The sequence below is a fragment of the Rousettus aegyptiacus genome, unplaced genomic scaffold, assembly GCF_014176215.1.
Source record: "Rousettus aegyptiacus isolate mRouAeg1 unplaced genomic scaffold, mRouAeg1.p scaffold_m13_p_10, whole genome shotgun sequence".
Classification (NCBI taxonomy): Eukaryota; Metazoa; Chordata; class Mammalia; order Chiroptera; family Pteropodidae; genus Rousettus; species Rousettus aegyptiacus.
Window position 1 is genome coordinate 67,112,366 of NW_023416285.1, and position 27,244 is coordinate 67,139,609.

Below are 27,244 nucleotides of genomic sequence, written 5' to 3' on the forward strand. Positions count from 1 at the left end.
TCAATATGCTCTTTGGTAACAAGCTTCTAAATCTATATCATATGAAAACACATCATACCTCTCATTCGCTTAAAAAAATGGTTTTTTGAGATAAAGTCAGCACACCATAAAATTCATGCTTTTAATATGTACAATTCAGTATTTTAAAAATATATTCACAGAGTGGTACAACTGTCACCACTAATTTTAGGACATTTTCCTCAGTGCAGAAAGAAATGCTGCATCCATTACTCCTCATTTTCCCATTCTCCCAGCCTGCGTCCAAAACTAATCCAGTTTCTGTCTCTATGGATTTGCCTGTTCCGAACATTCCACGTAAAGGGCATCATACAATAAATACATGGCTTTTGTGACTGGCCTCTCATATCTTTCGTGGATATGGGCACAGCTCTGCACATGTACCTGGTCTTCTAAGATCCCAAGACATATATGTTAGAACTTTTCAAAAGCCCCTTTGGACATCTCATTCTCCAGTTTTTACTTTTAAGGTTTTTGTAGGCCTCTTACTTCTAACAAGTGTTCTTGCTTCGGCTAGTTGTGATATTAAACAATTGCCACAGATTGTGCTCAACAAGTACCCTGGGGACAGAGATGTTTGAATAGAGAAAGCTCTGAATCAGATCAAGGAAGACAAGCTCTGGGAATGGATCCTTACCAAGGGACTTCCAGATAGATTGAATGGTAATAATCCCGTGGAGATGGCTTTTGTGGGAGCTTCAAACCTGTCCTTCCTTCTCCATTGTCTCCTAGATTGCTATTTTCATAGTCAGCATGGTTGCAAAGCCATTGGTTTTTAAGGCTACCATCAAGCAGAGAATAAAGGGAATGGGCAAGTTAAAATGCTACAGAACTCATGGTTCATATATTCACATATTTTTCTTGATAAAATATTTACTTAATTGATGCAAGCTTTTGGTTTAATCCCAAAGTTCTGAAAATTTTGATTTTGATCATTTTTTTTTTTTTTTTTTTTGCAGTTCTTTTACTGCTTTCATGGAAGAACAGATTTTTGGAGACTCTTACTGTGCCATTCTGAAAGTGCTTATTACCCTTCAATAAATTTTACCTCTCTTCTCTTTCATTTCTTCCAATATTAGAAGTTGAATTTTCTTCTTTTTACAAGGCATAAATATGACTATCTTATCCATATTCATTTTAAATAGAGGTCTTTTCCCCCACTTTTTTTTTGGTGTAAATCATTTTATTCCTTCTCCTTCCTTTTGCATCATATTACTCTATCCTTAACCTACAGTTACCCATGTTAACAATGTAGTGTATATGATTTTTGGTTTTCTTCATGCTCATACAATTACATATGAACACATACACACACACACATGCAAAATAGCATACATATAGAGGTGATTTTGTCATTGCTTGTTTTCTAAAAAATGGGATCACATTTTTTACAGATATTTTTTCACTTAATATTTTTCTTATTCAAAAATACATTATAACGATCTCTAATTCATTGTTACAATGACTGAATAGTATTCAATGTTGTCATTATACCATAGTGTATTTCAGCCATTCTTCCAATAATGAGCACTCACCTTATATTTAGTTTTTTGTTTTTTTTTTTCTCAGTGAACTGCACAGTCTGTCTTCAGAAGACAAAATGACCTCTATTACAGCAATGAAGCTGTCTAAATGAAGCTGATTGTTAGTACTGATAACTATGTACCAAAATGCTCTAAACACATATTCCAAATTTACTAAGCATAACAAGGCTCCTTCTTTTTTTTCCCTAATATTTTCTAATCCTATCAAAAATGGAGCCCTAAATGTTTTCATTATATTTTTCAAAAATTAGTTCTACTGCCTTCAGGGTCATGCACCCACCTCTGTAGATTCCTGTCTGGAGGTTATTATGCAGTTTGGAATGGGAGTCTATGCTTATATGTGTAGATGTGGATGGGTGAATGACTTCGATGTACCCAAGAATTGTGTACTTATCATTTCTCTGTTATGTTGTTGGACAGTATTTCTCCATCTGGGGTCCTATGGACCTCAGATATATTCTGGGGGATTTAAGAATTATCTATAAATGTTTTCCAAATGTATGCTTTCATTTCACTGATAATAAATAATTTATGTAAGCCTACTCTTAATAACCTGGATAATCTTATGTTATATAACAAGAACTTATACAGGTTTTTATGCCTATATTTGAATTTCTACTTATGATTAAGTTGCTGCTAAGCTATAATGCTTAGACTATTAAGATGATTGAAGAAGACAATTTAAGTGATAAAAACTTTATTTAACATTTTATGAAGTACACCGTTTCCTTTAGGAGAACTAAAAAATGGGGCAAAAGACAGGTAGCTTTTGTAGAATAAAGAATAGAGAACAAGAAAGACACAAATAGAAAATTCTGATTATCTGGGGCCATGTAGTCAATCTCGTTTGGTGTAAGAAGGAACAAGGAAATAAGTATAGAGCCCAGAGTTGGTTTGGCATTTGGAGGCTGGCTGGCTGGATGTACTGCGTTTCTGGTCAAGCAGAACATTTACAGGAGAATGACAGTTGTTGAAGTTTTGGCTTGCTGACCTGGCATCCCAGGCAGGAGTGCTCCTCTTGGGCCTACAAAATCATTTCAATAGACATTTGCCAGCCATCAAGTAAGGAACAGAGGCAGATATGACATACTTTCTTCCCAATCACAGAACAAAGTTATGTACTGGCATGTTGTACAAAGGTTATCTTTGTGGCAGTTCAAATAGAGAAAAATGGTGACACACTCAGCCAGATTATGTGATAGTATAAGCTCCCCAAATACAGAAGGACTTGTGCCTCAGGAGTCAGCACCATATTAATGGTATTTAAGAGAACAATGTTAATATTAATTCATTAATATAACTCATTTAAATTTTATTAGTTTAAGTTTGTTTCTATTTAATTTTTATATATTAATTTTATAGTTACATTAAACCTATAGGCATAAGGGAATTTATATATAATTTCATGTATGTCTGTATAACTTTCTGTGCAAGAACCTGTCCAATTCTTCAGCTTGCAAAATATGTTTTAAGGTATCTGAGTTCTAGTTGTTTGTGTCACCTTTCTAGAAAAAAGCAGCAATCCTCTATAGCAAAATTTCTTAACATTTATTTTTCCAAGGACTCCTTTAGCAATCTGGTAAAGCCATAGGTGCCTTCTTAGGATAATGTTTTGGTGCTTAAAATAAATAACACAGAATCACAAAGGAAGATAATATTATTAAAATGAAGTTATCAAAATATTAGAAATATAAATTCATGATATAGTAGTACATGATATAGAAATAATAATATCTAGCAGTAGGTCAATAACTATAATTTTATAAGAGATGAGCATAAATAATTTGAAATGTTTATAATAACTTCATGTTGATATGAATATAGCTATGATTTCTAATTTGCTTTTCTATGTTTGTTACTTACCTTGATAATTTAAGTGTGCTAAATTTCAGTTGGAGGTTAGTAGAAATAGAGATGCTATTCTCTCTCATCTAGGTTATTCACAGACAACAATTCTACCTATGGGTCTCTTGGGGTCTTTGTACTATGATTAAGGACATATAATCTAGAAGGAAAGAGTTTTTTGGTACCTGGGAGAGTCTGAGGCCTAAGAAAGGCTGAGAGTCTAAGCTGCTTTTTTACGAATTTGCTGCTCCAAAATCTATTTTAGCTATGATCCTGGATGCCATCCCATGTGTGCTCTGCTGGACACCAGTGTTAGACCCCAATGTTCAAGTCCAACTGACTTGCCTCTCCTATATAGTAAATCACATTCTACATACTTATAGAACAGTTATGAGATTCCGACATGGGCTTCTGGTTAACATCAACATTTAAGCAAGAACAAGTGAAGCATTTAAATAATTGTTGCATGCTTGAGAGGTTAGCATGGTCACATTCTAGCAAAGACCTGTACAATTCTTGGGAGGGAGAAAGGAAATTCTAATGTAGGAATGGGCTCTCTTTTTTACTTCTTTTTCCCTACTCCCTTTTCCTCCTCCTCATTTAATCTTTAGGTGACTCTGTCCCTAGGATGTATTCTCGAGTTCCAATCCGAGCGAGCAAACTCAATCATTTTCAGAGCTAGGCTATGAAAAGGGTAAATGGAACAGTGTGTGGTTCACTCTTCTTTGGCTACAATCCCATTTCCCCCTCTCAGATTTCTGGGCAAGACTTCATGACCCTCTTTTCAAAATGAATCCTGCAATATCCCCCACAGGCGACATGTACCCCCAAAGGTAATGTGCCTATAACACAAATGAGTGTCAAAGTTAAATAGTCATGTCAAAAAAGACTTTTGGCTCAAACTCTTTTTCTCCAGATTTATTATCACAGTTTCCTCTTTGGAAAGAACAGCCCAATATCCTTGATCTATGTACAGAAAAACAAAAAAACAGTAGCATGCTGATAACAGCACTGCGATAATAATTCTGATAAAGTTCAAGAACAAAAATGATCTTTTAAGAGCCAAATTCACAGATAAAAGTTAAAAAAAAATCCTGTAATTTACTTTATTCTCTTGTTCTGAAAGAAAATTGGCACTGTGTATAATATATTCTTTTTCTTGAATCATTCAACTTGCTGACTGTCTCAGGGTTTTGGTCTTTGTAATAATTTTGTGTTGAGAGCAAAAAACTCATCAGTAGGAATCTGTTTGCTGTTACTTGTGCCTTTGGAGAATATGCCTTTTCACTTCCTTGTAGTTCAAAGAAATATGGTAATAAGTTTTCCAAGCCAAAAGCTTTGCATCGATTCATATTTGATGCAAACCATTTCTTATCTTTTTAACGTTAGCATATTTTATTCTTCTATTTTGCTGGTCTGCATTATTAACTTAATATTTGCATGTAGCGTTTGAATTGATGACTTGCAGTACTTTTTAATAATTATATTAATTGGTATACACTTATTATGATGCCTATGTACCCTTCTAAGCTTTCTGAGACATCCCAACTTTTGAGAGCCTAGGTTAGTACTCTTGGAAGAACCATTTGTTCATCGACAGCTTTTTATTGGGTTCCAAGCTTTGGAGTTTGGCTATGTAGACTATAAATTTGGATCAAATAGAAATCCTGTCCTTGAGTGGCCAAGTAACTGCTTGGAGACAGACTTATTATTTGTAACTTGAGAAATTCTATAAGAGAGATTCATAGAAGGAAGGAAACGTGATCCATTTCAGTTCTTACTTCTTTAAAAGACAAGATTGCTTTTTCCTACCATTTTATGCTTTAATATAATATCTTTGTAAATATTAATGTTTTATTTACAATTATAGAAGTAAATTTTAGTTAAAAGGAGGTCCTGGAGTTTCCATTTTTAATCAAATTATACTGTTTTGTTCTTACATTTAAAAACTTATTTATAGTATAACTGTGTTAGATAGTTATAGGTAAGTTAGATAAATTGAACAGAGCCTTTGGTTTTCAATTTTATGGGAAGGCCAACCTTGCTTTTATAGGTATTAATGAGAATTTTATCACCTCAGGAAGTGAGAGGTCTAGAATTGTACAATTTTCTCCTTGTAATTAGTTTCCCATTCTTCTATCATTTATTAAGTAATCAAGCTCAGAGAGTCTGTTTCTGCTTGGATTATATGTTCATAAATGTGCACTGGATAAAGACCTTAGGATCTGCATTTCAGGAGACTGATTTATGATGACCCAATGGCTGTTAAGCCACAGTGACAATGTTACCATATTATGTGTCCTTTAAAGTCAACAAGATGTTTTAAAAATAAATGATATAAGAGGGTTACCATGGGAAAAAAATAAGGACCTTAAATCAGAACTCTTTGCTTGTTCTAGAGTTTGGGGATTGGGCAAATGGCCATGTTATAGCCAATCATTAGAGGTAGTGAAGCAGGTTATTTGTGGGAACATAGCAAGCAGCATCAGCATTCAAGTAGGGACCCATTAATCCTTCCTTCTTTCCTGTTTCTCCCTTTGTAATGGACAAGTCTATTGTCTTCCAGTCCCACCATTGTGTTTTGGAATAACATAACTTGTCTATTTTCACAGGTTCACAGCTGGAGAGGAATTTCGCTTCTGGAGAAATTGTACCTTGAGTCTCCTCTCACTCATATCTGATTTAGATGATATTTAGATGAGACTTTAGACTTTAGACTTCAGTTGATACTGAAATGAGTTAAGTCTTTTAGAGCTGTTGTGATAGAATGAATGTATTTTGCATGTGATAAAGATGGGGATTTTGCGGGGCAGCAGTGAAATGTTTTAGATCCGATGTTTTCAATTCACAGTTGCATTTCTGGAATCTTGTTATTTCCTTTTCTTTATAGAGTTCAACTGTTTAAGTAAAAGAAGTTTGTTTTATTTTACATAGTATTTCTGGACATTTATAATAAATAGGCTTTCAGGTTATTTAGTCCAGAGTATTTCAGAATCTTTTCTTTAAATAGTTATTTTGGAGCAGAGTGGCATTATAAAAACAATGCTATCTGGGACCAGGTGGGGCTATCTTCCCCAGGGACTTGCATACCAGTCAGTGAGTGGCAGATTGGATGATACTTTCAGGTGACATTAGCCCTACAATATTCTGCTAATAAAGAGCACACTTGTAACCTAAAAAAACTTAACATAACTTCTAAAGATCTACTTCACATTGGAAGATATGGCTACATTTCAATATAACGAAGTACTATTTTTAACTGGTAAAATTCCTCTAATATTTTCTTACTTATAAGAAAAACATTGGAATGAGACATCAAAAATAATACAATAACAATTCGAAAGTTTAACTTGTTAAAACAATTATATGTTCTACCATAAGTACAGTTGAGATTAGTCAAATAATTCAATCAGTTGTAATATTTTTCAAAATTAGGTAAAATAAATGACAGAACTTTCTAAAAGAAAAAAATAAAAAAATATTTCACACAGAAATTTTTAATCAAACACAGAAGTAGAAAGAATAGTACAGGGAACGCTCATGTGCCCTCTCTTAGTTTATCAACATTTTGTCAGTTTTCTCGGGATCCTTTTTAAAGCATTTTTTCCCCCCAGTGCTTCTTATATTAGAGTTTTAACTTGCTCTCATAATTGAGAGTAGGGCTGCTCTCTGTATTGTTTGTACAGAAGAATTTTGATATTAGCTGGTTTTTAATTAAAATACCCTACTTCATTAGTTTTAAGAAATCACCTGGAGAAAGCAAAGGCTTTACAGAGCAATATGTTAAATCTTCTATTAAATATTTAGTTAATTCATCATAATTAAAATACATATTCCAAAAAGTTCCAGTTATAGGAAAAATTACAGTATCCCTAGAAACAAAATTGATTTGATATTTCCCTCTTGGATTTTTTGTGTTGGGTATTCCATGCCTTTCCTGGTACCCTTTAGATCTCCACCTTTCTAGGTTACCATTATATCTGCCCCGTTTGAGCATAGGGCGGTCCCACTAATTTCAACTCTGATTCTTTGCTCTTCCAATTCATTCATTTCTCTGTTTAAATTTTCCATGTTTTCTTTTTTAGCTTTATTATTGCAGAGCCCTCTGTTCCAGTTACTGCCATCTCCATCCTAACAAGAAAATGTCAGGGAATGGAGAAATTTCAGAATTCACATTTTTCAAGGCTAAGTTTCACAGTCTTTTTTTTTTTTTTTTTGCCATTTGACAAGCGAATTGACATTATCTACTATAATTGGTAACAAGTGGGAGACAAGTATTCCAACAGTTCCTGTTGATATCTTCTTGATAAAGAAGAAACACTCTTCTTAATGCCCAACAAATGTATTCAGTTTCAGTTTGACCGAATTCATCTAATCTATCCATGGTAGAGATATGCTATAGTCATTAATATTTTCTTGAGAAACTCTCTATGTATCAAGGACTCAAAATAACCGACTTATAATGGATTGGCCTTACTATGTACACTGTAATTCAGAAGCATGTAAAAGGCAGCAAACATTTTAGCACAATAGTTGCCACACTGGCATCAGAATATATTTTCTTTCTTGGCTAAACTTGGGAAAAATGTGGCAACTTACAAGGGCAGAGCATGGGCTCCTCACTGGTCCTGAGTATGGACAGTTTCCTTGGAGAAATGTGTGACTCTCTAAGCTGTAATTGAAATGCAGTATGCAATATATGAATGAATGGACAAAGCCAGGGATGCTTGTGTGTTTGATTATCTTTGCCTCTGACGCTTTAAAGTCATTAAACAGGCAGAAGTCCTCTGACTTAACTGGAGTCCCCAATAGCTTTTAAAATGATCACCTTTATTTCTTACCTAATGTTTTGTTGAAATCCTGGGACTGCTGCTCAAATATTCCTTTGTGGAGAGTTACAGAGGTCCTGGAGGGAGGGCTCCTTCTCTAAGCACTGGCCGGCTTCATAAGCATGTCGACCTGTGTAGTTACATAGGGCCCTAAGCATAGGACTCCACACTTTGTTCAGTGCTCTACTGTCACCTTGTTCAACTTATTAACAGTAATATAAATAAATATAAATGTGATGAATAATATGTTATAAATAAATAAAATAATATAAATATACTTTGAGCAATGGGCCCCACATTTTTATAGTACCCTAGCTGCCCCAAATTATGTAGTCCATTCTGCTCCTGGATTTTACTGTGATTGGACCGACTTCAGTGTTGTATCTGCCCTTGAACTAAGCACAGTGCCAAGCAAAGCCATGAGCTGACTCTCATTAGCCATTCAAGTCCCACACCTGGAGCTGAAGGTAGGGAAAGGCCTCCCAGATATCATGGCTGCTATTCAGTTAGGAATGTGGGGAGTTTATGCTAAGGGTACAACCAAAGAGAAATCTTCTACTCTTCCCTTCTTTTTGTTTTATTGAATAGTTGCCCATGTTTTACTTTTAAATTTTCATCTTAGGTTGTCTTGTAATAAGATAGAAGAAATATTGATTAAAAAGAAACAGTATGTCATATGTATTCCAAAAAAACAATACTAGAAATTATTCTTAATATTTTCTTTTGAGTATGGAGGGCATACCTTCCCTCACAATCTTATTTCCAATAAAGTCTTCCTTTGCAGATTCAGAGAGTAAAAAGATAAACTTCAGCTCAGCTTGACGATGACTTGTTACAGATTTTAACTGCAGAGAATTCTGAGTTAGAGAGGGTTATCTGAATGAGCATTATACAAATATATTAAGAACCACAATACCTAGCTGGTATAATTCAGACCTAAATATGCCGGTCTGCCCTGTCATTTTGTTCTTCCAGCACTTAAACTTTGTGTGTTACTAAATCTAAAATGAGATTCCCCAAAAAACTATACAGGGCTGGAAAGTTCAATGAAATCCCATCACTTTTATGAGCAGTGAAGTTTAAAACTAACTGTGAGGTAGTGATTTTACAATAAACCTTGCCCTCAATGAACATTTCTAGGTCATTTCTTATATTCTCATTATTATGGAATTTATTTTTACTATAGCTGGCATAAAAAAACAAATAATTTTCCTATGTCATATGCATGAAATAACATCAGCTAAATAATAAATAATAAATTGTGGTTTAATTTCAAATTATTATTTTTAAATTATATAGCACAAGCCCAGTGACTTTATTAAATAAAGACTTAATAAATATTTTCTCAATGAATAACTAATGATTTTTAAATATTTAGGAGTGTTTTTTAAAAATATACTACCTCGCAGTGTTTTATTTTGCAAGTAAACAAAACTAATTAATGAAACTGTGAATTTTAATCCTATATATATTAGTCAATAATTTTTCCCTCTATAAATGGATTCATTATAGAATTCAGAGGAAAAAGGCAGAATGAAAGCTTAATGTCTCTGCCTCAGTTTTCCTACCTACATAACATGAATACAAATACCTCTCCTGTCTAGTTCACAGAGCTGTTGTGAGTCCTAAATGAGATAATAACGATGACGAAACTGTTATAGCTTATTGTATCTGCTAATGATAGGCATTGTGTAAACATCATTTAATCCTCACAATAACCCTGTAACACAGATATTATTATCTCCATTTTGCAGATAGGAAACTGATAAACAGAGAAATTGGGTAGCTTTTCAGAGGCTACCTAAATATAGACTAATAAAGGCAGGATTTGAATCAGACTGTGGAATCAACATACGATGTATAGGAAAGATATTTTACAAACTTGAAAATACTATACAAATTTGAGTTATTGTTATTAATCATTCATAATTGTAGGATAGATAAGTAGATGGGGACAAGATATGTAGTTCTTTTAAAATTAATGAAAAAAACTGATAAAGATGTGACAGCCAAAATATTATATCTTAGTTCTATGGAATATGAATAATTTATATATGTTATATGTTATATATATAATATATGATATATATGAAAACTTGAAGCTTGGCAAAAGACTTTACCAGAATACTTGAGGTTGCATTAAAAATGTTAAGACTGGAATATATGTAATTATGTAGAAAATATTAAACCCCAAACCTCATGCTTCCAGTAAAAGTAGCTAGCTCTGACTTAACAGTGATAATTTACACAGCAATGCATTAGGTGCTTACATTTTTTTTTTGCATAAATTAGCAAGACATTGGCTTACCTAGGTCTTAACTATGTCTGTAAAGACTTTACAAATATAACAATTGACTCATTAAGAAAATGCGTCTTACTTTTTTCTCCTTAATTATTTTATGAGAAATAAAATAATTATCATGTTCGGATTCAGAGATCGTTACAGTTCGTTAAGAAGCAAGATCTTCACAAAGAAGACCTGGCTTTAACTTTCTTTTTATTCATTCATTCATTCACTTAATATTTTTTTATTTGTTTGTTTGTTTTTTATTATAGTGACACTATTTAACAAAATCCAGTGTTTCAAGTGTACAATTCAACAGTAAGGCATATATATACTGAATTGTGTGTTCACCGCCCAAAGTGAAATTTCTTTCTGGCTTTAGCTTTCTGTTCCTTCTTATCTCTTTGTAATTCTCTTAGGGAACTCCAAGGAACATAATATCTTTTTGGATTGGTTTTTCCCAGAAATCGTCTGGCAAGACATTTCTTTTCACATGAGTTATCTCAAATAGAGAAAGACTTTCATTGTTCCACTCTGCTGATGTAGTCCTGACCTGGGCTGACTTCGTGGTGCAGCAAGGATAGGCACTAAGCACTCCCAGTCCAACTAGTCCCTCAGTGAAGATGAGTACCTTATTTTTAATAGCAGATTCATTTTTTTTTCTTTTTTGAGAAGGTTTAGTTTTTACCAATCTTGAAGAAGCAGCTCTACTGCTGGAATCCAAAAAGATTCATCAAAATATTGTACAATGAGTGAAGTAAATTTACAACTGTAAAAATGGAATAGTATACTTGACAGAATGACACAGTAGAAAAACATAGGCTATGGGATCAGAAAGACCTAGTTTTAATTTCAACTCTGAAGTTTAAAATGTGTGTAGCCTTGAATACTTTCTCACCCTCATTGACTCTGTCTCATCATCCATAAAATGGGAACAAAAACAACTTTTTCATAGGATATGGGGGCTTTAATAAAGTGTTATATATATAGTACCTAGCAAACAGCCAGCCTAGAAGGTGCTTAAGGATCTTTTATCTATTTCCTTATCTTTAAATTGTTTGATTTTACTATGAAACAATAAGGAAAAATGAAATTTAAAATATATTTTATATTAAAACAAAACAGATACTAATGGCTTATTCAGACTTTTATTGCAAAGTAAATTTATCTCATCTTATCCTCTCTCTGAATTGTGTACTTTGCTTGTGGAAGGTTCCAGTGCTATTGAAACAACAGTTGAACATCAGCAGTATGAAGGCATTGTCTTCAGTTCTTTACCTCTCTTGATAAAGTTGATCCTTACAACCCTATATTAACATTATTATTATTTTTCTTTGCAGATTAGGAGGTTTCAAAGGTTCAGTAATTTCCCCAAGATCACACAGCCCTGTGGGTGCCTGAGTTTGGATGCAGGCTCAATGTAGCCTCTTAGCTTCTCTTTCTCTCTCTGGAAGTAAGCTAGCTTTTACTTTGATAGTTTATAGTGTGTTACTCTTCTCAGCTACAATGATTATTTTTACCCCATTCTCCTCAGAGCTCTGCAGCATTCTAGTGTATAGGTGCTGAGCTATTCATAATTTGTAAGCGCATTGTCCTTTTTCTTGGTTATGGTGAGGTCTCATGCTAAAAGCAACTGAGCATGCCTAAGGGTAAGTAGATCATGTACCTTTTAGAGGAGAGGGAAGGTAATTCTTCTCTTACTTTTCAGCTGCTGCACTACAGTCCAGGGGTAGTCCAAGATAGGAATCAGTCTGGTGGAAGGAAGAGGATGAGATGACCCCCTAAACCATGAAAAATTCTAGGGACTATTAAAAACAATAGTAGCAATAGTAGCCATCAACATTCGTACCCTCAGGTCTCAGAAATACTGGCTTTTTATATCTACTCCCTACTCGTTTAATAAGAAACCTTTTAGTGTAAAGACTTCGTTCCATTTAATTTCCTCATTCATTCGGTGATTAACTGTCAGATGTCTGTTATTTGATATCCTAGTCCTTTCTAGTGAAGACAAAGTCTCTACTCTGATATGGGAGAATACTGGGAATAAATAAATAAACAAGATTCTACCAGGAGGTAGTCCTAATGTAACAATGAAAATAAAGCAGGTTGATGTTACGAAGAGATGCAGGAGCACTTTGAATGGGAGGATTTTAAGAACTTTTGCTGTCCCCTGAGAAGGCTGGTTCTCTGAAGCAGGGCTCTGCTGTGTGGCTCCCTACCCCTGCAGGGCAATTGACCTGACCTGATTGATCTAGTGAGAAGAAAGGAGTTGCTGCCCTTTGATGTTCGTATTTAATATCTGTGAATCCTAAGTAAAGGGGAAATGATGACAACTTACATATTATAACAGGAACAATGAAAACAGGATGCAACAAGCAAAACGCGTAAGCATGAATATGAATTATTGAAAAATCAAAAGACTAGGCCAAATTGCTTCTTGACATCTGAATTTTATAATATTCATATCGCCTAAATATTGAGTTCTGGTCTATTTCTTAGAGGAGAAATTCGGCTTAAAAACAAATAGTCTTAAACCTAATAAGAATAGGTTTAATCTTTTCTTAAGGAGTCACATCTGCTTCTTTGGTTCTTGCCAAGCATTAGGATGATGACTATGTGTATCAATGCCAGACACCGTTCGTTTGTTTGTCACCCCAGTCTAGGTGATAAGCTCCATAAGGGCAGGGACTTTGATTTACATGGTGTCTTGTGCTCTGCACCTAGAGTAGTGGTGTTTGAAACAGAGTAGGAACTCACTAGATATCAGTCGAATGAGCACTGAGGAAGAGCAGTGAGGAAGATCACACCTGCCTCTGTGGAAACTGTGGGGCCCAACACACAGTGGTATAAACCCAGATGAGAAGATAGATGCCTCTAACTATAATGTTTGGATAATGGGGGCTGTTGTTGGAGGAAAGATACCTGGATTTGGGATGGAATGACTTGAGCTGAATTCTGGCTTTACCGTTTACTAGCTGCTTGAATCTTGCAGGAACTTACTTAACCGTGTTTCCTCACCTGTAAACAGTAACTTGCAGGGAGGGCAAATGAACTAATATATGTGAAAAGGCCGAGAACAATGCCAGGGTGTTATAGATGTTCAGTAAATAATGAGGATAAAAATATACAGATCAAAGTGGTGAATATGAGAAGGTTCCAAACAATATAACCAAAAAAAGGCAAGGATTTAAACTAGAGAGGGAATAAAAGATATCATCTGGGAAGCAGTAACAAAATTAATGATGGGCTGGATGAGAGCCATGAAAAAGAAAAACTCGTAAAGAAGCCCAAACCTGCCATGACTTTCTTCTCAAACCACTAAAAAGGTCTGTGTACAGACAACTCTCCTTTACGACTCCATCATATTCTCAGGATATGGAAGTAAGATGAACAAATGTCATCCACGAGGGAGTCCTGTGAAGCAACTTTATGAGTTAAAGTGAGCCAATTTAGGTAAATTAAGACAAACCAACTGATAAAATATTGTCCCCTGATACGCTGAGATTCTCACTAGTAGCCCTTCAATTACATGTGCAATCATATGTAAGAAGTAAGCAAGGCTTCCAAGGTTCTTTGTTTAGTTATTAGTCAAAAGATGACAAAGTACTTTAGAAGGTTAATATTTTATTATTTTTAATTTAAGAAGTTATTTCCTATCAAATAACATTGTTATGATGTGATATAATTGCTATGGTTTAGATACTGTTTCGCTTTTTTTTCGAAACAGCTTTTTTATTTGATTTTAGGAATTTTTAAAAAGAACTCACTGTTAAAATAAATTCTGTGTAAGTCAAAATCAAATACAAATATTTAGTAGATTGCATCAATGGAGAATAAGATCATTTGTAATTAAGGGATGGTAGAATATGAGTGTTATAAAAATCATTAGTGTAAAAACTCAGTGCAGAAATGTTTGCTAAGTAAATTAGCATTTTATTTTATTTTATATTTTATTTATTTTATTTGATTTTATTTATTTCATTTTGTTTTATTTTATTTACCACTACCAGAGTGGTTTGCTAGATAAGATTGGCTATGGATATTATTATTTTAAGATTAGTTACTCAGGACCTTTGATTGTGTGTACATTAGTTTAGAAAAGTTAACCATTTATTCTTAAGTTAATTTTGCATTTAAAAATAAACATATAAATAAGAATTTCTAACTTTACATTACCTATTCTTCAAAATAGAAAAAACAGACTTTATCATAATTTCCAAATGAGCATATGGAACAATCTTACACCAGACCCATCTTTCATTCCTAATTCTAGTGTCTAGAAATATTAGCAGTATGATTTGAGTAGAGAAAGCCCCAATTTGATCTAGAAATTATTGTCAGATTAAGAAAACAGCAAAATCAGTAACTCATCTCCTCAAATCCAAGCAGCACTTTATTTTTATATTTTAATGTTTTCTAAAATTGGGACCCATCTTATAATCAATGCATAGTCTGAAAATTTTTTATTAGTTATTTGTCATTAAATAATATCTTATTAGCAATGGTGTTTTAGAATTGAGAAGTTAATAAAGATAAATATTTCTATTTTATTAGAAATCATTACTTCGAGAAGTGATTTTGTTCTTCAGATCTATTTCTAATTTTTTCCTCTTTAGTCTCCCACTTGAAGTAATTGTTATTTAAGAGGAGATACATAAATTGAGTATGATGTCTATATGAACTCTATCCATGGTGTCTTTTACACGTACATACATAGCATTCCTGACTTCTCATTTCCATTAGACTCAGTAGCAAGTTCTCAGGGGAGAAAAACAAGTTTTCCCCTTTTTCCTCTACCCTATGGAAACTAAGTTGTATGGAGTACCAACAATAAATGAGTCTATTTTTAAAAGTACCTTTCCCTTTCTTCAGAGGATTAGAAATTCCTGTATAAGCAGGTTTTTAAAAACAATATCCTGGTACACCAATTGTTTTGTGACTTGCTATTTTCATTTGTCACAAACATCATTCTATATGATTAAATAATCTCCTAAAGCATCTTTCATATATTCAAGTATTCTGTTGTATGTCTCATAATGTTTTAAACCAGTTCCCTTAGTTGAATGCTTAGGTAATTTCTATCTTTTAAAAATCGTAAACTATGCGATGATGAAGATACCTGTAGATAACCATGTTCACAGTCTGCATTATTTCCTTAGGATAACTTTTTTAAAGAAATGATATTACAGTTTCAAAAATATGAATGTTTAAAAGATTTTTTTTTGATATATACTTTACCACCCAGCTGTGATCCAAAACAGTGACTGCCAATTTATATGCCCACCAGCTAAGTGTGAATGTATTTTTCCACACATTTGTCCAGGACACAGATGCTCTTCCTCTGTGAATATAAATAGCTTGATTTTATTATCATAAACGTGCACATGTGTGCACACACACAGGCTTAAATGTATATATGTATGCATGTGTCTGTATATCATTTTTACTTACAGAATATATTTTATATTATGAACACATTTAACCTCTTATATCAAATGAGTTTGTAAACATATAATTCTGATGTGTCTGTTCCTAAATGTAATTATCTTGACTTCCCAGGTACCTGCATGAACATCACCCACAGCCAATGTCAGATGTTGCCCTACCACACCACGCTAACACCTCTCTTCCCAATTGTCAAAAAAATGGACATGGAGAAGTTCCTCAAATTCTTCACGTACCTCCATCGCCTCAGTTGCTATCAACATATCATGCTTTTTGGCTGTAGCCTTGCCTTCCCTGAGTGCGTCAGTGATGGTGATGACAGGTATTTTGGAACCAAAACCTTGTAGTGATAAGAGTCATTTGTAGCAGGTCTCGGAGAGGAACAAAATTATCCCAAGCTACTTTTGTTTTTGTTGTTGCTAAAGGAGGGGGAAAAAACACACACCACTCATAGCTGTAATTTTTTTAAACTACACCTTTTTTGAAAACCTGGAATAATTTTATATATGGTAAGAAATTATTCAGTATGTTAGATTGATACTATCATCTGGGCTACTCAATCTATTTCAGTAAGAGTCTGGCAGAAGACAGCATACTCAAAGAGGTAATTGGAAAGAGTTTATTGATAGGACTATTTATGAAGATGTGGTTAGAGTTAAGAGAACAAATAAGTAATGGGAGCCATGAGGGCCTCACTATAGTGGGGTGTAGTTCTACCTTCCATGCCTTGAATGGGAAAAGTGTGGGTAACACTTGGAGAGAGCTGTAACGGTGGGTGAGAAGTCTCCTGACAGACCAAGTGCTGCAACCCCAGACAGAGGTGCACAGCCACTGCCAGCCCTTTAGTCCTGCAGGGAGAGAAAAGAAGAAATAGATACCCTAACCTCATTCTCCTTCCGCCCTCTCATTTGCCAGAGCCTCATGCCAACTAAATTTATCAACAGCCTTTGGACAAGGGCAGGAAATAAATGTGAGCTCCATAGATAAGATGCCAAACCTTATCTAAATATCAACAGCTCAAATATCCCTTATCTTGTCATCTAAATCCCATATGGATGAGACACTGAGTGATTCTCATGGTCAACTCTGGAACCCAGAGCAGGGCAAGGAGGGTGAAGGGTAGACGCAGAGGCTGCCCAGCACAATATCAAATAGGATTAGAAATCGTTTTCTTTTCTTTTTTTTTACTTAAATTTATTTTATTTTTTTATTAAGTTTATTGGGGTAACATTGATTAATACAATTATATAATTTTCAGGTATACATTATCATTTGACATCTGTATATTTTATTGTGTGTTTACCACCCAAAGTCCAGTTTCCTTCAGCTACCATATATTTGATACCCTTTACCCACTTCTCCCTCCTCCTACCCACCTATATTTGACCCCCTTTACCCTGCGTACCTCCCCCTGCCTTCCCTACCCCACTACTAACCACTACTCTATAGTCCTCTGGTAACCACTAGCATTGTCCATGTCCATGAGTCTCTGTTCGTTTGTCCTGTTCCTTTGTTGCTTTTAGGTTTATATCCCACATATAAGTGATATCATGTGATTTTCAACTTTTTCTATATGGCTTATTTTGCTTAGCATGATTATCACAGGGTCCATCCATGTTGTTGCAAATGGCAGTATTTCATCTCTTCTTTTGGCTGAGTAATATTCTATTGTACATATGTACCACAGCTTCTTTAGCCAGTCGTCTATCGTAGGACACTTTGGTTGCTTCCATGTCCTGGCCACCATGAATAACGCTGCTGGGAACATTGGTGTGCAAATATCTTTTCAGATATGGGTTTTCAAATCTTTGGGGTAAATACCCAGTAGAGGGATTGCTAGATCATAGGGTAGATCAATTCTTAGTTTTTTGAGGAACCTCCATACTGTTTTCTATAGTGGCTGTACCAATTTGCAGTTTCACAAGCAGTGTATGAGGGTTCCTTTTTCTCCACATCCTCTCTAACATTTGTTATTACTTGTCTTGTTGATTATAGCTATTCTAACAGGTGTGAGATGGTATCTCATTGTGGTTTTGATTTGCATTTCCCTAATAGCTAGCGATGTTGAGCATCTTTTCATATAGTTGTTGGCCATTCGTATGTCCTCTAGGGAGAAATATCTGTTCATGTCCTCTGCCCATTTTTTTGATTGGATCATTTGTTTTTTGTTATTGACTTGTATGAGTTCTTTGCATATTTTAGATATTAGGCTGTTATCAGAGGCATTGCTTGCAAATATATTTTCCCATTTGGATGGTCGTCTCTTTACCTGGTGATGATTTCTTTTGCCGAGCAGAAGTTTTTTAGTTTGATGTAGTCTCATTCATTTATTTTAGCTTTTACTTCCCCTGCTTTTGAGGTTAAATTAACAAAATCCTCTTTAAGTCCAAGGTCCTTGAGTTTAGTTCCTATGTTTTCTTCTATGCATTTTATTGTTCAAGGTCTTATATTCAGGTTCTTAATCCATTTTGAGTTAATTTTGGTGTGTGGTGATAGACAACAATCTAGTTTCATTCTTTACAGGTGACCTTCCAGTTTTCCCAGCACTATTTATTGAAGAGGCTTTCCTTTCTCCACTGTATGTTTTTGGCTCTTTTGTCAAAAATTATTTATCCATATAAATGTGGGTTTACTTCTGGACTCTTGATTCTGTTCCACTGGTTCATGTGTCTGTTTTGCTGCCAGTACCATGCCCTTTTGATTACTGTCACTTTGTAGTATAACTTGAAGTCAGGCAGAGTGATGCCTCCAGGCTCATTTTTTTTTCTCATGATGGCTTTGGCAATTTGGAGTCTTTTGTGCTTCCATACAAATCTGATGATTTTTTTTTGTTCTATTTCTTTAAAAAATGCCAATGGAATTTCGATGGGCATTGCATTAAATATGTATAATACTTTAGGTAATATGGTCATTTTAACTATGTTGATTCTTTCAATCCAAGAACATGAAATATCTTTCCATTTCTTTATATTTTCTTCAATTTATTTTAATAGGGTCTTATAGTTGTCATTATATAGGTCCTTAACATGTTTCGTTAAATTTATTCCTAGGCATTTTATTCTTTTTGTTGAAATTGCAAAAGGAATAATTTTTTCCACTTCTTTTTCTGACACTTCATTATTAGAATATACGAATGCTATGGATTTTTGAACATTGATTTTGTATCCAGAAACTTTACTGTATTTGCTTATTGTTTCTAGTAGTGTTCTTATGGAATCTTCAGAATTTTCTATATAGAGAATCATGTCATCCACAAATAGTGACAGCTTGACTTGTCTGTTTCCTATTTGGATGCCTTTTATATCTTTCTCTTGCCTGATTGCACTTGTTAGAACTTTCAATGCTATATGGAATAGCAGTGGCAATAGTGGACAGCCTTGCCTTGTTCCTGATCTTAGAGGAAAGATTTTAGTTTTTCACTATTAAGTATAATGTTGGCTGAGGGTTTGTTATATATGGCCTTTATTGTGTTAAGGTACCTTCCTTCTATACCAATTTTATTAAGTGTTTTGATCATAAATGGATGCTGTATCTTGTCAAAGGCTTTTTCTGCATCTATTGATATGATCGTGTGATTCTTATCTTTTAATTTGTTTACGTGGTGTATCGCATTAATCGATTCGCATATGTTGAACCATCCCTGTGCCCCTGGGATGAAGTCTACTTGATCGTGGTGTATAATCTTTTTAAAATGTTGCTGTATTCGGTTCGCTAGTATCTTATTTAGGATTTTTGCATCTGTGTTCATGAGAGATATTGGTCTGTAGTTTTCTTTTATTGTGTTATCTTTACCAGGTTTTGGTATCAGAGTAATATTGGCTTTATAAAATAAGTAGGGAAGTATTACTCCTCTTCGATTTTTTGGAAGAGTTTGAGGAGAGTAGGTATTAAATCTTTGAATGTTTGGTAGAATTCACTGATGAAGCCAACTGATCTGGAACTTTTATTTTTTAAGTTTTTGATGATTGTTTCAATTTCCATACTGCTGGTTGGTCTATTTAAATTTTCCAGATCTTCTTGATTCAGTCTAGGAAGATTGTATTTTTCTAAGTACTGGTCCATTTCTTCTAGGTTAGTATATACTTTTTCATAGTGTTCTTGCATGATCCTTTGTATTTCTGTGATGTCAGTCATAATTTCCCCTCTTTCATCCCTGATTTTGTTTATTTGTGTCTTTTCTCTTTTTTATTTATTTAGTCTAGCCAGGCATTTGTCAATTTTATTAACCTTCTCAAAAGAACCAGCTCTTTGTTGTATTTATTTTTTCTATTTTTTTGTTTGTTTTCAATTTCGTTTATTTCTGTTCTAATTTTGACAATATCTTTCCTTCTGCTGGCTTTAGGCCTCTTTTTTTCTTCCTTTTCTAGTTTTTAAAGATGAAGCATTAGGTTATTTATTTGAGCTTGTTCTTCTTTTGGGAGATAGTCCTGTAATGATGTAAACTTTCCTCTTATGACCACTTTTGCTGTGTTACGAAAGTTTTGATATATTGTGCTATCATTATCATTTGTTTCTATGTATCTCTTGAGCTCTCTTTTTATTTTTTCCCTGACCCAGTTATTCTTTAGTAGCATGTTGTTTCATCTCCATATGTTTGTGGTTCTTCCTGATTTCTTTCTGCAGTTGATTGCTAGTTTCAAAGCATTCTAATTAGAGAATATGGTTGGTATGATTTCAACCCTCTTATATTTATTTAGGCTATTTCTGTGTCCCGTATGTGGTCAATTCTTGAGAATGTTCCATATGCACTAGAGAAGAATGTACAAGCAGCTGTTTTGGGATGGAAGGCTCTGCATATGTCAATTATGTCCAGTTGGTCTAATGTGTCATTTAAGGATGTTTTTCCTTATTGACTTTCTGTTGTTTTTGTCTGTTTCTCCCTTTAGTTTTGTTAGTAATTGTTTTACATATGATGGGGCTCCTTGATTGGGAGCATAGATATTAATAAGTGTTTTGTCTTCTTGGTGCATGATTTCCTTTAGCATTATGAAGTGTCCCTCAGTACCTTTCTTTACCTTTTTTATTTTGAAGTCCATTTCATCTGAAATTAGTACTGCTACTCCCACTTTTCTCTAAATGCCATTTGCTTGAAATATCATTTTCCACCCTTTCACTTTGAATCTACATTTGTCTTTGGAACTGAGATGTGTCTCCTAAAGGCAGCATATTGATGGGTTTTGTTTTTTGATCCATTCTGCAACTCTGTGCCTTTTTATTGGTGAGTTCAGTCCATTTCCATTTAGGGTGATTATTGAAATATGAGGTCTTCTTATAGCCGTTTTATCTTTTGCTTTCTGGTAGCTCAGTGTTTCTCGTGCTTCCTTGTCCTTGTGTTTCTGTTTTCTTTATTTTCGTTGGATTTTGTGGGTTTTGCCTCTGGTTCTTCATGTTTTATGTTATATACTTCAGTTCTGAATCTTTGGTGTGTGGTTACCATTACGAATATGCAAAGGATAGTTTTACACACACACACACACACACACACACACACACACACACATGCAGTTGTCCATTTTCTTCTGTATGTGCCTTATATTGTTTTAGATGAGCTGACACCTTTCAGTATTTCCTGTACTGCAGGCCTTGTAGTGGAGAATTCTCTCAATTTTTTTTATATCTGGAAAGGTCTTAATTTCACCTTCATATATAGAGGAGAGCTTAGCTGGATACATCATTCTAGGCTGGTATTTCCTTTCACTTAATAATTTAAATATTTGATTCCATTCCTTTCTGGCTTATAAAGTTTGCGCTGTCTGACGATAATCTAATGGATTTTCCTTTATAAGTTACTGTCTTCTTTTCCCTGGCTGCCCTGAGAATTCTGTCTTTGTCATTGATTTTTGATAACTTTAATACAATGCGTCTTGTTGAAGTCCTTTTTGGGTTGATATAATTGGGTGGTCTGACTTCTTGAATTCCAAGCTGCAGCTCATTCCTTAGATTTGGGAAATTCTCATCCACTATTTGTCTGAAAATTCTTTCTATTCTCTGCTCCTTTTCCTTGCCTTCAGTAATGTCCATTATTTTTATGTTTCCCCTCCTGATGGTATCAGCTAGTTCTTGTATTTCTCTTTCATTCTTCAGTTTTTCTCTTCTTCCTTCTGATTTATTTCTAGATTTCTGTCTTTGATATCACTGATCCTTTCCTCCATTTAGTCGACTCTATTTCCAAAGCTTGCTATTTCATTTTTCAACTCTTGCAGTGTATTCTTCATCTCCAGAAGTTCTATTTGATTCTTTTTGAGGATATCAATTTCCTTGCTCTGCCCATCTGCTTGTTTTTTAAATTTCTGAAATTGTTGATTTGTGTTGTCTTGGATCTCATTGAGTGCTTTCAGAAGTACCATCCTGAATTCTCTGTCTTTTAAGTCACATATTTCTATGTCTGTAAGCTTATATTCTGGAAATTTTTCTTTTTCTTTCTGAGATGCCTTGTCACCTTGGTTGTTCATGTTGTTTAATGGACTATTTATGTACCTGGGCATTGATGGAAGTGTATTCTGTTGTTTTTCCAGAAAGAAGATTTATTATATAAAGGTCTATCTTTAGCCTGCTGCAAAGAAAGCACTTTTTTTCCAGGTTTCCAGTAGGCGGCATCTAAGCTTCTTGGATCCCTACTTTATATGAAGCCTAAATGTCTTTTTCATTTCTTGTAGATATTTAATCACACTTGCTACTCTCAGTTTCAGTCCCTGTCAGTGTTAGCAACAGTTTTGGTAGCAATTGCTCAGATTCACCTGGGGTTCCGAGGTGATCGGTCTCGGTCTCGGAGGGTATGGGGGGAGGGCCCTCTAGATTGGGAGTTGGGAGCTGCAGCTCAGCCTTGGTTTTGGAACCAGGGCCTGTAAAAATCAACTGTTGTTTCTCTGCTGTCTCATCATGCTTCTCTGCCTTCTGCCCTGATGACTGGGCCCTGCTGCTGGCTGCTAGAAGTACTGGCACTTCCAGGCAGGCTGATAAGGGGAGTTGCTGCACCTTCTCCCCTCCCCCTCCCTCTCCCCCTGCAGAGAGCTCCAGAGGCTGTGAGAGGTAGCTTCAGTCTTGGTGACTTTCACTCAGATTCCCCTGGGGCTCCGCATTGATAATGATCTGATAATGATCGGTTTCAGAGGGTATGGGGGGAGGGGCCCCCTGGGTTGGGGGTTGGGGGCTGCAGCTCAGCCTTGGTTTTGGTGCCGGGGCGGGGCGGGAAAAGGCAAAAACATTGTTGTTTCTCTGCTGTCCTGTCCTGCCTCTCTGCTTTCTGCCCTGATGACTGGGCCCTGCTCCCAGCTGCTAGAAGTTCCGGCACTTCCAGGCAGGCTGCTCAGGGAAGTCGCCGCACCTTCACCCCTCTCACTCCTCCTTCAAGGAGCTCTGGCAGCTGTGAGAGGCAGCTTCTTTATTTGTCCCAGTCCACCACCCACACCCGGAGTTCTGACCTGTGGTAGCTCTTATGCACATATCCCACACTTGGATGTGGTGGTGTGCAGTTTGGGTATTTTTTGTTGCATTTTAGATGATCAGCTTATTCTTTTTTTCAAGGGGAGAGATCTGGGGACGTCTCTCACTCCACCATGTTTCTGCTGGAATAGAAATCATTTTCAGTAAAAGTAAATCAATGAACAGTTTGTCATAGAATATTCGAAATACTAAGTATAAATTTTTTTAAAGCATGTGCTACAATACATTATCGCATATAACATTAATTATTCTTTGGAGTAAAATGTTAGGAAGTTTTCAGAATAGTAATGTTAGAATAAATTGCATTTGCATTTTCGAGTACAAATAGAATGCATGTTATTTCTACTAATTTAATTAGTGTGTAAAATATGTTTTTGATAGAGCAACGCCATTTATTATTTTATTTGGAAAAAGCCAGCATTGCCATAGAATGAAACTAGGTAAAATAGAAACTGTAGATTCTGAATTGTAGAAGTAAGTAAAGAATTATTAGCAGACACAGCATTCAGGAAAACGTTTTGCTAGAAAGAACCTTTTGCAGAGGGTGCTTTCATGGTAAAAAGAGAGAAAAACTCTGTTAGGCTTTTCCTGGACTTAAAACGATGGATGATAGTAAAGAGGCCCCCTGTGTTCCTAGAACAGTAGCAGATGACAGGGTCGTTGTATTAATTTCCTAGGGCTAATAAATTATTGCAAACCGGGTGGCTTACACATCAGAAACTTATTCTCTCACTGTTCTAGAAGCTAGAAGTCCAAAATCTGGCAGAGCCATGTCCCTTCTGGAGCTTCTTGGAGGAGAACTCATATTTTCCCTTTGCCAGTTTCTCCTGATTTCAGGAGTTTGTTTTTTTCTCCCTCCATCCGAAGACAACGTAACTAAGGGAGATTAGATGAGCTGAGAGATGAGGGAGGCTGAGGATTAGGGTCTTTATTTATGTCTTCGTGTGTCTGTAGGGGGTGATGCTGCTTTTAGGGTACTCTAGATCTCTCTCTCTCTCTCTCTCTCTCTCTCTCTCTTTCTTTCTTTCTTTCACTTGTGACCACCTCACTCTAGTCTCTGCCTCCATCTTCGTATTGCCTTCTCTTCTGCATGTTTATGTATTCTCTTCTGCCTCGTATGAGAATACTTGTCATTGGCTTTAGGGCCCATCCTGACTCCTAAGATGATCTCATCTCGAAGTCCTTAATTACGTCCACAAAGACCTTTTTTCCAAATAAGGCCACATTCAAGGTTCCAGAGGTTATGACATGGACATGTCTTTTGGGGAGCCACCACTGAACACACTGCAGTGGCTGAGAAAGTAGGCTATGGAGTCACATCTGTAAAATGGAGATAATAGTTGCATTACAAAGTTCATGTGTGGAGTAAATCTCAGAGAGGGCTTGGAGCAGTGCCTGGCTTTTAGGAACAGTTTAATAGATGTCAGCAATAGTTATCAAATAGTGAGTTAGAAAGAAGAGGAAGCACTAATAAAATCAAAGGCACAAAAAGTATTAATAATACATGCTGAGTATTGAAGGATTGGGGGAAAATGTGGAATACTATGTGGATTAAAAGAAAATTAGGTAGAATGCTCAAGGATGCTGGACCTGGATTCTGTTTCCATTTCTCCTAAATTTCAAACAACTTCACTTACATTTCTTTGCTTTAATTTCTCTGTGGACTCATGTGTGTGCATAAATAAAACAACGAAAGAAAATGCATCCAGCTTCTAGAAGATTCACTTCATTTTGATCATGTTTCTTAATTGAATCTCTACTCTCAAATTAGTTGCAAAATCCTAGTTAAGTTGCTCATAGTCTTCATGGCACTTTTAGGTTAAAATTTTTTTTTTCTCCTGACCTGGTTCATCTTGAGAATTTTCCATTTTCTGTTATAATGGATAATAATTTATAGTCAGCTTTCAGGTGTCCTTTGGGGACTTATTCTATTTTTTGTTATTACATTTATTATCATATTTAATTTTATAATTACACTATCAGATCCATGCTTCGTATTGTCACTGATAATGTGCGTGAGAACTACAAGCTAAATTTAATAAGCAAAATAAGTTGAGAACAATAAAACATATTATAGTCAAACTTTTTTTTTTATATTTCACTACTGTGTATACTTTTATATGAATTTTCTCTACTATTCAAATAATGGAGAATTGCTTATATTTCATCCTAGAGAAAAATAGCTACTTGGTAACATTTGAAATTTAACTTAAAAAGATATAATAGGATGTTATAAATACTATAGTTTTTAAATTGATTTTTTGAGACCTTAGATGCTCATTAAAACTATATCGTGTAACAATAAACTTTAACAGCATCTACTTTAGTCTGGGTTGTACTTAATAAATATATGTATCATGTACTATAACACAGGCTAATGGAAATGGATTATAATCTATATGGATTCAGTGAAATGTATCTTAAAATATAGAGTTTTAGCTGATAAACCCTTTGGGTAATCCAAAGAAAAATATGTGGGTTAGAAAAAATAGCTTAAAATATTAGAGAGAAATTCACAATTCCTGGGCCCAGAGAATAACAAAAGCTTCTGGATGACTTTTGATACATGAGGTATACTTAAGGTCTCTGGTTTAAAAGACAAAGCAGGTACTGCAGCCCATGCTTCTGATGTGTGATTATCATCCTTTCCCACCTTATTGGATAACAGGCCTATAACTTTGTCAAAGCTGGAGTGGAGTTAATTTAGCCTAGAAGATACAGCCTTGGCTTTGCTTCTAGAACACACCCAGGAGACCCTGATGATTGTCATCACCCTACTCACATCTTCTAATACTTTGCAGAGAAATTCTCCTCCTGAAATGAGGCTTGACATGTTTTGCTATAGATTTTTCCCTCTAGAGTGTTGATTTGCCTCTGGGTCCTTAGCAGAAATTCTTAATAGTTGGAAATAAATAAAGTTTTTTTTTTTTAATCTAGCCAGATGACTAGAGATTAAAGATTATATCTCAAACTTGGGAACTACAGAATAGTTCTTTGTAGTATGCTCGATCCCTATAGGATTGTGGCGAGGATCAAATAGGCTTCCTCAATTCGTTTCTTCAAAAGCACTATACTTTTTCCCAAGTAAGTGTGTTCACTGGAGGTTAGAGAAAGCAATCTTAAGTTTGGGGGCAGATGAAACCTGATTCAAACCATAGCTCTGCCAGTTGCCACGTATAAAGTCTTGGGGCCCTTTTTTAACCTCGTTGACCCTCGGTTTCCTAATCTCTGTAATGATACTGACAATACCCACTTGATAGGGTTTGTTTGTGTGTATTAAACAATGGTTTTCATAAAGTTCTCATACAAAGTCTATACTATCTGACACAGTGACTTCTCCATAAACAGAACTACTATTATTCATATAGTGGTCAAAGATGGTATGTAAGTTTCTGAGAGGGTATAAACTTCAACAACCTCTTTTAGAGATGCAAGATTTGTATGTTTTTCTCATTCTTCCTATCTTCTAATTTATTTCACACTTAGCTGCCAAAGTAATAATTTAAAAACGCAAATTAGTGGCATTCCCCTGTTTCTAAGGCTTTCCAATAGACCTAGATTACAAGCTAAACTTCTTTCTCAGCTTTTGAAGCCTTCCTTGGTCCTCTAGTGTCATTGACCCTGCTCCAGCTGTGCTGGCCTTTCTGTTTCTCAAAAATGCCAACCTCTTTCCCACTTCATTTACATGCGCTGTTCCCTTTGCCTTTAAGGACCTGCCCTACCACACCACGCTCACATCTGTCTTCTCACAGAAATGGAGTTCTCATACTGTAATGTTTCCTCACACTGAACTGTCTACTCAAAACACATCTCTGCAAAGAAACCGTCTCTGATCG

The 27,244-nt window shown here is 35.2% G+C and overlaps 1 protein-coding gene across 3 annotated transcripts in view; it reads left to right on the forward strand.

Moving 5' to 3' along the window:
* Positions 1–27,244, forward strand: part of CORIN (corin, serine peptidase) — a 197,658-nt gene that overhangs the window by 51,183 nt on the left and 119,231 nt on the right. For all 3 annotated transcript variants that reach the window (XM_016161189.2, XM_016161190.2, XM_016161191.2), the window contains one exon: positions 16,080–16,287. In XM_016161189.2, the coding sequence (XP_016016675.2) occupies positions 16,080–16,287 (208 nt within the window). The remainder of the gene's footprint in view (positions 1–16,079; positions 16,288–27,244) is intronic.